The 10,721-nt window shown below is 33.4% G+C and overlaps 2 protein-coding genes across 7 annotated transcripts; one reads left to right on the top strand and one right to left on the bottom strand.

Moving 5' to 3' along the window:
* Positions 1-607: 607 nt before the first annotated feature.
* On the top strand, positions 608-4,761 carry LOC115982895 (hypersensitive-induced response protein 1-like). Of its 6 annotated transcripts, none has more exons than XM_031105642.1 (6): positions 608-772; positions 2,178-2,374; positions 2,895-3,015; positions 3,660-3,751; positions 3,843-3,939; positions 4,093-4,761. In XM_031105642.1, the coding sequence occupies exons 2-6, from the start codon at positions 2,186-2,188 to the stop codon at positions 4,452-4,454; spliced, it is 861 nt and encodes a 286-aa protein (XP_030961502.1). In that variant the 5' UTR covers positions 608-772; positions 2,178-2,185; the 3' UTR covers positions 4,455-4,761. The 6 variants fall into 6 exon arrangements, with proteins under 6 accessions (XP_030961502.1, XP_030961504.1, XP_030961505.1 ...); XM_031105644.1 differs by lacking the exon at positions 608-772 and adding an exon at positions 1,275-1,356; XM_031105645.1 differs by lacking the exon at positions 608-772 and adding an exon at positions 1,373-1,477.
* A 1,740-nt stretch (positions 4,762-6,501) lies between these two features.
* Positions 6,502-9,656, bottom strand: LOC115982894 (mitochondrial outer membrane protein porin of 36 kDa). Its single transcript, XM_031105641.1, has 6 exons — positions 9,493-9,656; positions 9,329-9,396; positions 8,234-8,344; positions 7,643-7,729; positions 7,284-7,492; positions 6,502-7,142 (listed from the first exon to the last, which is right to left on the bottom strand). The coding sequence occupies exons 1-6, from the start codon at positions 9,539-9,541 to the stop codon at positions 6,836-6,838; spliced, it is 831 nt and encodes a 276-aa protein (XP_030961501.1). The 5' UTR covers positions 9,542-9,656; the 3' UTR covers positions 6,502-6,835.
* Positions 9,657-10,721: the final 1,065 nt, after the last annotated feature.

Below are 10,721 nucleotides of genomic sequence, written 5' to 3'. Positions count from 1 at the left end.
AAATTTATAGATTTTTTTCATGTGAAAATAATATTTTTGAAGGATAATTTTTTAAAACAAAATTGAGCAAAATGCCTGAATTTAAATAATTTTGATTCTTAAAAAAATTCAATTAAACAAAAATAAAGTTATAGCACTAAAATGAATTTGGCATACAATTTTTATTTTAACCCAAAAAAATTCTGTAAAAATATTATTGAAAAAAAATTATTATCAAAAAAAGAAAAATTTTGAAAAAGCAAGATCCAAGATCCAACTCCACCAGAAATTTGGCTGAAAACTGCTCACAAAAGTCACACCTCTTCCACGAACCCGCATAACAAAATCCGTTTTTTGCAACAACAAACTGACTCTCCTCTATCACTAAAAATCAATACTCTCTCTTCCAGTTTCAGTTACAAACCAAAAAACCAATGTATAAAAAAAAAAGAAATTATCATGTACTCACGTATTACCATAAATACATATTTTCTCTTGATAAATTTATGGTAGAACTCATCATTCATGTGAGGAGGAAAATACGCATTTATTATATTCCACGATTACGTAATAATTTTCCTATATATACGTACCAAACGCGCATCACATTATTGTTTTTCCTGTTTTTGTAATCTGCTTAGCTGTTTCTTCCTCCCATTACGCCGTCGTTTCCACGCTCCCACCACCCACTATAAATATTCCCACTCTTTCTCTTTAATTTCGTCTCATTTTTTTTCTGATCCAATTCGATTCCCATTCTCAGCACCAAAAGCCTCAGAGTTTTCGGTTAGGGGTGAGCTTTTAATCTCTCTGCTATTTCTTAATTTCCTTGCTTATTTGAACTCTGAATTTTTTGAATTTTATTTTTTTGAATTACTATTATTCGCAACATTACACAATTTTAATTTTTTTAATGAATATCTAAAAATTAGGTCTTTGTTATTGTCTTTTTAATTTCAGATTCATAGTTTTGATTTTTAAAAACACAGCATTGAAAAAATATTCTAATTTTGTTTGTATTTAATGGATTTTTGTTCCTGGATTTTGAAAAGTATTTATGAATAATATAATTTTTCTACTGTCTTGACACTTGTTACTAAAAATAGTAAAATAATTTTTAATCCGTAAAAATACTGTAGCAAAAACACTGTAGCCAAGCGCACACTAATGTAATTGTCATGGACTACTTCAGCGTTGAATTTTCTCAATATTTATTTATTTATTAATTCAATTATTTGCTGGCACAATAAGAATCATGCTTTTCACGTTTGAATACTATTTTGTATTTGCATCTTTGATTTAAATCTTTTGGAAACATTCATAATCTTTCAAAACCTCACGCTACAACTTGACTTTCAATTGTTCTCAGGCGAATATGTAAATTTTAGATAGTTTTTTCGGCGATATTTTAGGCCAGAGATTAGAATACATACATAAACTGTTGAATTTTCATTGCTTAGTAGAACCAGTCTTTATCAGAATCGTTTTTGCTATGTGGGTCTGTCTTATTGCATTGCTTTCTATTTAAGTAAAAATGTCTTCTTGTTGTTGTTGCGGTGTGAATTGGTTCTTTTCATTTTTAATATTCTTGGTTTGTTAAGAATTTCATTGCCAGATAGATACTGCCCGGGTGATTTTTTTACATGATGTCATTGATGAGAGTTATAACTTGTTTGTTCTAACTATATATGTAGCTGTTTGATTGATTGTGAGTTTGATATCAGTTCCAACTATTTTCTTTCACAGTAAGCTTGCTCAATCGCATAAAAGTGTTTGTGTTCTTTATGTTGTTTTCTGATTCATATTGTTGTCGAACTCAAACGCTGGAGTTTCAATTAGTTTTTCCATCCTGACCCTAGTTTTTCAATTGGCTTTTTAGAGATCACAAACATTTATGCCCCTGTTTCTATAATTCTTTTCTCGGTTTTGTTTTTTAAGAATATATGTCATTTTCTTACTGTCTGGAAGCAAATTATGTCATTATTTCTTTTTAATGGGGGTATTCTATGCAGTTGCAGTGAGAAACTATTGTTTATTTTCAATTAAATTTATTTAGCACACAAAGATTTGTGTATTTCATTTATCATTCAAGGTGGTTGTTGTGTGATTTAATTTTGTTTTGTCTATTTATTTAGTATACCTTGTTAAGTCTCTACCAATTGTGTTTGTGCACCTTTGATGGTTACTGTGCTATGCAGAGTGAAAAATGGGTCAAGCTTTATGCTGTGTTCAAGTGGACCAGTCAACTGTAGCCATCAAAGAAACTTTTGGGAAGTTTGATGATGTGCTTGATCCCGGATGTCACTGCTTGCCTTGGGTTTTGGGACAGCAGATAGCTGGCCACCTCTCTTTGCGTGTGCAGCAGCTGGATGTTCGATGTGAAACAAAGACAAAGGTTTGTTGCGTATTTATTTTTGCCTTATTTACTTTTCTTTTTATTCTTGGAAATTTACCTGGAACATGCTTGTAAACTGTTGTATTCTATGAGAGCCACATGGTATCATTGGTCCTAGAGGGGTATAATAGTGTGAAAAAATGAATCATATACTTTGGAAATTATATGGGAAGTCAAAGTTGACATTTTAAATTTGCATTCACAATAATTTTTCTGTTTTATAGCATTCAGAAAGAGTAAAACATTCACTTTGTCTGAGTATAAAGGTGTTTATTTCTTTTCTGGGTTTGAAGTGAAGAATCCGAAACTGATTTGAAAGTATTAGTATCATACAGATTTGCAAGAAATGTTTGATTTCTAATGTGTTTTGCTTAATACTGCAGAATTGATTGGGAACTTATCTTTTCTTGAGTTAAAAGCAAGAATATTTTAGGCTACAGCACTATCGTCTTGTTCTAAACTATTTTATATGCTGAAAGCATGATCCTTCTGCGGCTTCTGATCTATAATTCATTTTCAGGATAATGTGTTTGTTACTGTTGTTGCTTCTATTCAATACCGGGCCTTGGCAGACAAAGCTTCCGATGCTTTCTACAAACTCAGCAACACCAGAGCACAAATCCAATCCTATGTCTTTGATGGTATTAACTTGACCTTGAAAGTCACCATGTTTGTCATAATAATGAAATTAAAAGAGTCATGTTCTTTACGGATTTGTCCCATGGATCCATATTTGTTAGGAAAAAAATAAATTCTGAAAATTCTGGGTTTTTTAACTTGATATTGGCTTTTTTAAGTTTTTGCTGAGAAATTGTGGACTTCTTTTCTAGCTTGACATTGATATTTTGAAGTTTATGCTAAAAGAATTGAAACGTACATTCTTAGTGAAACAGCTATATTGGATAATTGTTTAATGTTGTAATGTTCTTTATGATTTGCTTAAAGAATCATGATTAACTATGTACATGATATGCTTTCTTGGACTTGGAAAAGTGCTTATTTTAACAATAATGTTCATGTGGAGAGGACCATTGAGGTAATGTATCTTGATATGAATATTATGATGACAAATGGCTCAGAGTGAAGTAGTGACAGAAAAAGAGAGAAGTTCTTATAGCATTGTTATGAAATTTAGCTTAAAATAATGTCTTTGAGGTTGGGGAAATTTTCAGTCACTATCCAATCCATGCATATACTTGTTATGTCATAATTTCCATTGGAGACAATTTTACCTGTTTGTACATCGTTTGGAGAAACTAACAGGCTTATGTCTCCATTCTTCTAGTTATTAGAGCAAGTGTTCCAAAGTTGGAGCTGGATTCTGTTTTTGAACAAAAGAATGAGATCGCGAAAGCTGTGGAAGAGGAACTTGAAAAGGTATTTCTCTGTCTGCTAATCTGGTTTAGTATTAGTCAATTTACAAGCTAAATCTGTTTCTTTTTAATATCTTTGAATTTTACATGCATAGGCCATGTCTGCTTATGGATTTGAGATTGTTCAAACTCTCATTGTGGACATTGAACCTGATGAACATGTGAAGAGAGCTATGAACGAGATAAATGCTGGTAAGTGTTCATTTTGAATTGAATATTGTCTCTCCTTCTCTCTCTCTCTCTCTCTCTCTCTCTCTCTCTCTCTCTCTCTGTGTGGATAAGTTTGGCTTCTTTTTCCCTGAATACTAATTAACCTGTCATTGACCTTTTACATGTGATGAACAGCTGCAAGAATGAGGGTGGCAGCTAATGAGAAGGCTGAAGCAGAAAAAATCCTGCAAATCAAACGTGCCGAGGGAGATGCCGAATCTAAATATCTGGCTGGGCTTGGTATAGCCCGCCAGCGTCAAGCCATTGTAGATGGGCTGAGGGACAGCGTGCTTGCTTTTTCTGTGAATGTACCTGGGACTACATCAAAGGATGTCATGGACATGGTTCTGGTTACTCAATATTTCGACACAATGAAAGAAATCGGTGCATCTTCAAAGTCCAACTCTGTTTTCATCCCACACGGACCAGGTGCTGTGAGAGACATTGCTTCTCAGATTAGGGATGGCCTCCTTCAAGGAAATACCAGTCAGAATTAGTGACTTGTATTGCAGCATATATGTTTCATGAGTGGCTTTTCAATGGAATACTTGTGTCTTTTATTCTTCTTCTTTTCTACTTTCGTAAGTATTACATGAGTAAAGCTAGGAGTTAGGGAGTGTCTTGCAAGTTGCAACTAAGTGGTGTGGCGTGTATAGATGGTCTTGAACTCTGCCATAGTGTGATCAATATTCTTTATAGTAAAAACGATATTGGTTTGTGTAAATTTGTGGTATCCTCTGGTTTTATGCTATTTTGTAAATGTTGTCTGCATTTTGTGAATGGTTCCCTTTGATGGGTTTGCTTTGAGAACAGACCAAAATTTGCAGTAATAATGGTTCTTGTGTCATGATTTAAGTTTGTCTTTCTTGCTTGATTTGAAGGGGAAAAAAAATCCAGCTGTTGTTGGGGCTTTATGGTCATGAATGAGCATAAAGCTCAGAATGTATATGATCATTGAAAAATTGAAGTCTTATCCATTGGAAGAGAGACGACAGAGAACCAGTTTGGGCTGTCTATACTTTTAATTGTAAGAACAAAATTAATCATTGCAGAAGGAAAATGGCATAAGTTGCAAAATGACTACGCATGTTGGCTGATTCATCAGTTAATAAGAAAGTAAATAACATATATAAAAAGAGAAGTTATTCCATTATCCCTAAATAGAAAAAGGGAACTTAAAAATACCGTTGAGCACTATTCCTAATTTCAATGAAGAAATCACTCTCTTTTTTTTTGGGTAGAATAAGGCATATTTTGTTATGCTTATACAAAAATAGAAAGATCGTGGATTCATAAATAGGTGAAGAATATTAAAATAATATGGTTAAATTATTAAATTTATAATTATTTGTGCCTTTTCATTTCCGATTTTTGGACCAAAAAATCACTATAGGGTTTTGACAACAGGAAATTTTGCGTTTAATAGAATTTCAATATCATATGTTTTGGGCTCATGAAATGTGTTCTTCACATTTTCTCATTGCCTCTCAAAGTTACAGTTGCACAACGCCACTTCTTCAAAATGTGCAACTCCATTTTTTCAAAAAGTACAGAACATAAAAGTTGAACCAATTTGGCTCTTAATAATTTAATTAAATTGATTATCATGAGATAATTGATTATACTAGTAAAGTATGCTTAATAGATTATATGGCTCAATGATAATAATAGGAAGTAATTCTTAAGTATTTTCAGAACATAGAAAATGGTGCTCCCTCCTCTCACATTCATAATAAAGTATACTCATTAAATTCATGATGAAATCCACTATAAATGTGAGAAGAAAAAACATCACTTCTTAAGAATTTTCCAGTAATAAGAGCCTAGCTTTATTATGCTCCATTTTTTATTTTTGGCTCTTTATAATATGAGATTGGGAATTTTAAGACAAATTTGGCATCCTGTTTTTCCATAGGTGAAATCGGTTCGTGCTTTATAGTTTATAGGCTACTAATAGTTTTGGCAAGCAGGTTAAATCATTCTTATCACTCATTTTTTAAAATGTATATAGCACACTCGTGCTTCATTTCATCTGAGGGCCCAGGACCTCACTCTCATATGCCATCAAGCTCCTAGTAGCACCAGCCTAATTATAATGTCATATTATAGCGTTGCTTGCCAATGCCAGGTTCAAGTGGATTCCCATTTCTGATGATTCAACCTGTACAGGAGAGGAAAAAGTTTGCAAATACATCATTCAAAATAACAGAATGAAATTGGGGGACACCATCATGCACAACCAAATATTCTCCAGAGTTCACCTCTAATAAGCTCTGGCTTCATCTCCTTATGCCTTTAATATATACCAAAGTCTAAACAGCAGTTGTTTCCTATGTGTAACAGTTTCAAGTTCCGTATATGCTATTATATAGTTAGCCAACAATTTTTGAAGCTTCTTCGGTACTAAGAAAGGAGCTCATTTGTTTCAGAATGATGAGGACCCAATTCCATATGCACAAGAGCCTGTTAAATTTGAAGCAGACAGAATACTGTGGCAGCAGGAGTATGCATCACATAGCAAAATACTACAATTTCTCTGCGTAATGAGATTGGAAGAATAATGAATAACAACAGAAATTTGGAGTGCAAGAAACAGCATTCATCGAGTGACAAAAACTCCATATAACTGTTTCCTCAAAGAATACCTTCCATAAACATTTGAATGGATGAGAATTCGAAATGAAAATTGACATTGTTCGTGCCACCAGCTAAAATTATTTTTTACAACCCTTGACCACCAAAATATGCAGAAACCGATAGCACAGCATCAAAAGATCGAAATTAATTGGATCAAAAAGAGTCATTCTTCTACCTTATTACCCTCCACCACAACGAAACAAGTCCATCTTTCCACTCACACCAAGGGTAGTTAATTAGCTCAAGGCTTAAGCGCCAAGGCCAGCCCGATCTTTGCACTCTTTTCAATTGCCCTGGTATCCACCTCTCCTGAGATGGTGAACAAGGATTTTGGGCGCCACTCATGCTGGATGAGAGCACTGGCCCTTCCATAGTTGTTCACTCTGGCCTTCACCGAGGTTAAGGGGTCAAGTGCATGCTGTGTGCCAATTGTGAGAGTGTTTTCATTGCTTGAAAAGCTATGTGACAGCTCCGCACCGACAGCTGTGCTGGTCAATGGGCTTACTATGTGGTAGTATGAAGCATTAAGGGTGTCACCTTTATCATTCCTATATTCATCATCATCGACTCATTAGTCAGGGAACACGTATCAACCAATACATGCAAGAAGTAGATAACACTCAATTATAACTCAAAAAGGCAATATTGTTGCATAAAGAGTAAATGAAACCCTTTAAAGATATACTCACACTGTCAGGGAAGCAATGAGGTCAGATTGGGTGTAACTCAACCCAGCATTCAATTTATTGAAGTTCCCAGAGGCAGTGTCAAATGCAAGATCAGTCCCAAGGGAAACAACATTGTTTCCAATGACACCAGAAAAGTTCACAATTGGATTAGCAGTCAATCCAATGCTGGTGCTAATTCCAGCATATTCATGCTGGTATTGGAGTTCTACCTGTCATCAATATCACCAATAACTAGGATCAAAATGCACCAATATAATTCTATCTCTAGCACAAGTTGTGCTCATCAATGAAGCAAAGTTCACACAAGTGAATCTAGAAATTAACTTATTAGGCAGGACAAATACAAATGCTTTTCTTACCTTACCAGACCTCTGATCAGGAACAATAAAGCTAAAGATAGTCTTGAGTCCAGGTGCAGGTTCATCAACAGTAACCGTTGTGAGAAGCTACAAATTCACATAAAATCGTCAGAAACAATTATTTTGCATTGAAGCAATGGTCATTGTCAGTCAATCAATTAAAAATCAATAGGACTGGATAGATAGGTTATCAAGTAAACTTCTTAACATCAAACCAAATCATGTATAATAAATAATAAACCTGTTCATATCTTTGGTCCTTGAGTAGTATCTAACAATTAAAAATCACAAACAGAATGAAGCATAGTATGCTGCTGAGAACTATACAACAGTAATTTCACATATTTCACATTTATATTTAGATATAGCATCAACGCATAAGGATCAATATAATTGTAGTTTCAATTATCAACATCTTGAAAACCACTTGATTCTTTATCCAGGAGCAATGCAAAACCAAATGTTTGGATATGTCGCTTCAGGTCTAACATTCAATACATGCAAGATCAGGTAGCATAGTTTAAAAGGATAAACTTCTTGAAAATTGGAGGGCAAATAATGAAGAAATTCCAAAGCAGCTCTAATACTTACATTAGAGTTGGTATCGACTTTAATGTCAGTTGTGATGTTCTTGTTCTTCAGCTGAGTGCTCACATCGGCCAAAAACAGCTCACCTTTCTTAATTCCAGTTGAAGTGATTGCCTGAGAAACGTGACAAATAGAATGGTCAGAACATTAAAAAGAATAACATAAGCAAAATGTATGGAAGCATATATGCAAATCAACAAAAACAATTTCTTAGTGTGAATCTGAATTGTGATTCCATACCAATACAAATTTTCAGAAACATACAAGATAAAAAAAACATGTGACTGATCCAAATTAATCTGTCGAGGATCCATAGCCAACCCCACAAATTTGGGACTATGATAGAAACGTTATATCAAAAACCCGGATCAATTATTCATATTTTGACAAGAAAACAGCACATGCTGACCAACCACAATTTATTGAAATCTGAAAATAATAGTAATAAGAACCTAAAGTAGCCTATTTAAATGCGGCTTTTACAACAAAGTTTTGATCGTCCCCAAAACGATACAGATGCACATACAATTATCAAATTCAAGAGCACTAGGCTAATCAAAATGAACCAGATGTGAATAATACACCGTATCATTTGGTAAGTAGTTCAAAAATCAGGCTGGCCGCTATACTAGTGTAAAGGCAACTAGTACTTCAAGCTAAACTATGATGTTCTTGACATATGTGTGTGTATTTTTATTTATTTATTTATGGCGTGGAACCTCTGACTGACCTACAGCTCTGTTTGGTTAGTAGGAAAAAGAAGGAAAATATATAAACCACGATTCTAGATCTTAAAAATATTCAAAAATCAGGCAACAACTTTCTCACTAAGCTAAGCCACCGAAAACTACTCGGTTTTTTAGTCAAACGAGATTTCCTTAACTTAAGAGAATAAGTAAATAATAAAATAAAATACGATACTCGAAATTTTTTTTTGTCCTATCGTTACCTCCAATTTTCTCGGCAACCAAACAGGATTTTAAAAAATTAAAAATCAAAACAAAAGGCATAGCGTAACTTCATAAAGCTTCATAAAGTCAATATTTAATAACCAAATAAGTACAAAAAAAAAAATCAAAAACAAAGAAAAAAACTCACAACTCCCGTGGAAGTGTAGGTAGTGACGGTGAACTTGTGGTCGCTCTGATAATCTTTGTAGAGAAGATCTAAAAATTCAAAAAAAAAAAAAAGGTCAGTCACAGAGAAAATAATAAATAGAAAAAAAAATAAAAACAAATTTTTTTAGTTTGAATCGATTTGACCTCTGGCTTTCTTGCCGATATCGGAGTAAAGACCTGGACCTTTCACCATGATTTTCCCGAGAAAATTTGAGAAAGAAAATGAGAGAGAAAACGAGAGAGAGGGTTTGGTAGAGACTGTTTGGTTATTCAGAGACAGAGGGAGAGAGAGAGAGAGAGTGAGAGAGTGTAAAAGTGTGAGAGAAAGAAAAAAATAAAAAAGGAAATGAGGTGTGGACTGGTCTGGTAATATTGATTAATACCAAGGTGTTTTTGGTCTTTTTGGATTGATTGGTTGGATCTGGACCGTCGGATTATGCGTCGGGTGGATATTCGCTTCGCTGGCCGTTGATTTAAAAAATAAATAAAAAGGAAAGTGAGTGTGTGTGAGAGAAGCTAAGAGAGCGCCGGTGCGATCCTCTAGTTCCGTACTGGCCTTGAGAATCGGGATAGAGGGTGTCTTTGGCATATTCGCTTGCTTGGTTCTGTTTTTCAAAAATGACGTGGTGGACTACCGATTACATATATACTTTTTTTTTTTTTTTTTGAGAATATATATACTTGTTTTTGTTTCTCTGTTTTTGGTACTAATTAAATTTTAAGAAATACCAAAAAGTCTTGGCATTAATTGCAATTAATTTCTTTTTCTTTTTCTTTTTTTTCCTTTAACTTGGGTATTTATCAAAGTTAATGACTTATAATTACAAATTAAAAAATCAATTTGATTTTGATCCAAAGTTTAGGGAATATTTTTGCATTCTATCCATATATAAAAGAAAGGCTAACTTTAAGCCAAAGGCCCCAAAAGGGAATAATTGACTTTTAACTAAAGTATATTTTTTGTTCTTATAATTTGAATTGTGTTTATTTGGTTATTTCCGTTTCAATTTTTTTTTTTTTGACCCTTTATGTTTAATTATATTTTTATATTGGTCATGCTGTCAATTTTTGTTAGTAATTTGTTGATTTTTAAGTACCTTTCATATTTAACTATTATATGAAATACTAACTTTAAAAATGTGAAATGTAAGAATTTCATGATTGTAGACTAAAAAACATATTATGGATAGTTAGGTTACTAGCAAAAATGGACTATAATGTCAATATGAAAATGAAATCAAACATGAAGAGTCAAAATGAAAATTTTAAAACGTAAATGACCAAAATGAAAATAACCCCAAACTCTAAGGGAAAAAATGTACTTTAATCTTAATTTTACAAAACAAAAGGAAGAAAAATAAAACATTTAAAGT

This window comes from Quercus lobata, chromosome 3 (genome assembly GCF_001633185.2).
Source record: "Quercus lobata isolate SW786 chromosome 3, ValleyOak3.0 Primary Assembly, whole genome shotgun sequence".
Classification (NCBI taxonomy): domain Eukaryota; kingdom Viridiplantae; phylum Streptophyta; class Magnoliopsida; order Fagales; family Fagaceae; genus Quercus; species Quercus lobata.
This window is presented reverse-complemented; position numbering and strand designations above follow the sequence as displayed.

What these genes read in the sequence shown, in the direction of transcription:
- LOC115982895 (XM_031105642.1), top strand. Translation starts at nt 2,186, where the DNA reads ATGGGTCAAGCTTTATGCTGTGTTCAAGTGGACCAGTCAACTGTAGCC. An exon ending in CCAATCCTATGTCTTTGATG is followed by an intron (nt 3,016 to 3,659) that starts GTATTAACTTGA and finishes CCATTCTTCTAG; the next exon opens with TTATTAGAGCAAGTGTTCCA. An exon ending in TATGAACGAGATAAATGCTG is followed by an intron (nt 3,940 to 4,092) that starts GTAAGTGTTCAT and finishes TGTGATGAACAG; the next exon opens with CTGCAAGAATGAGGGTGGCA.
- LOC115982894 (XM_031105641.1), bottom strand. Translation starts at nt 9,541, where the DNA reads ATGGTGAAAGGTCCAGGTCTTTACTCCGATATCGGCAAGAAAGCCAGA. An exon ending in TATCGGCAAGAAAGCCAGAG is followed by an intron (nt 9,397 to 9,492) that starts GTCAAATCGATT and finishes TTGAATTTTTAG; the next exon opens with ATCTTCTCTACAAAGATTAT. An exon ending in CTCATTGCTTCCCTGACAGT is followed by an intron (nt 7,143 to 7,283) that starts GTGAGTATATCT and finishes TGATGAATATAG; the next exon opens with GAATGATAAAGGTGACACCC.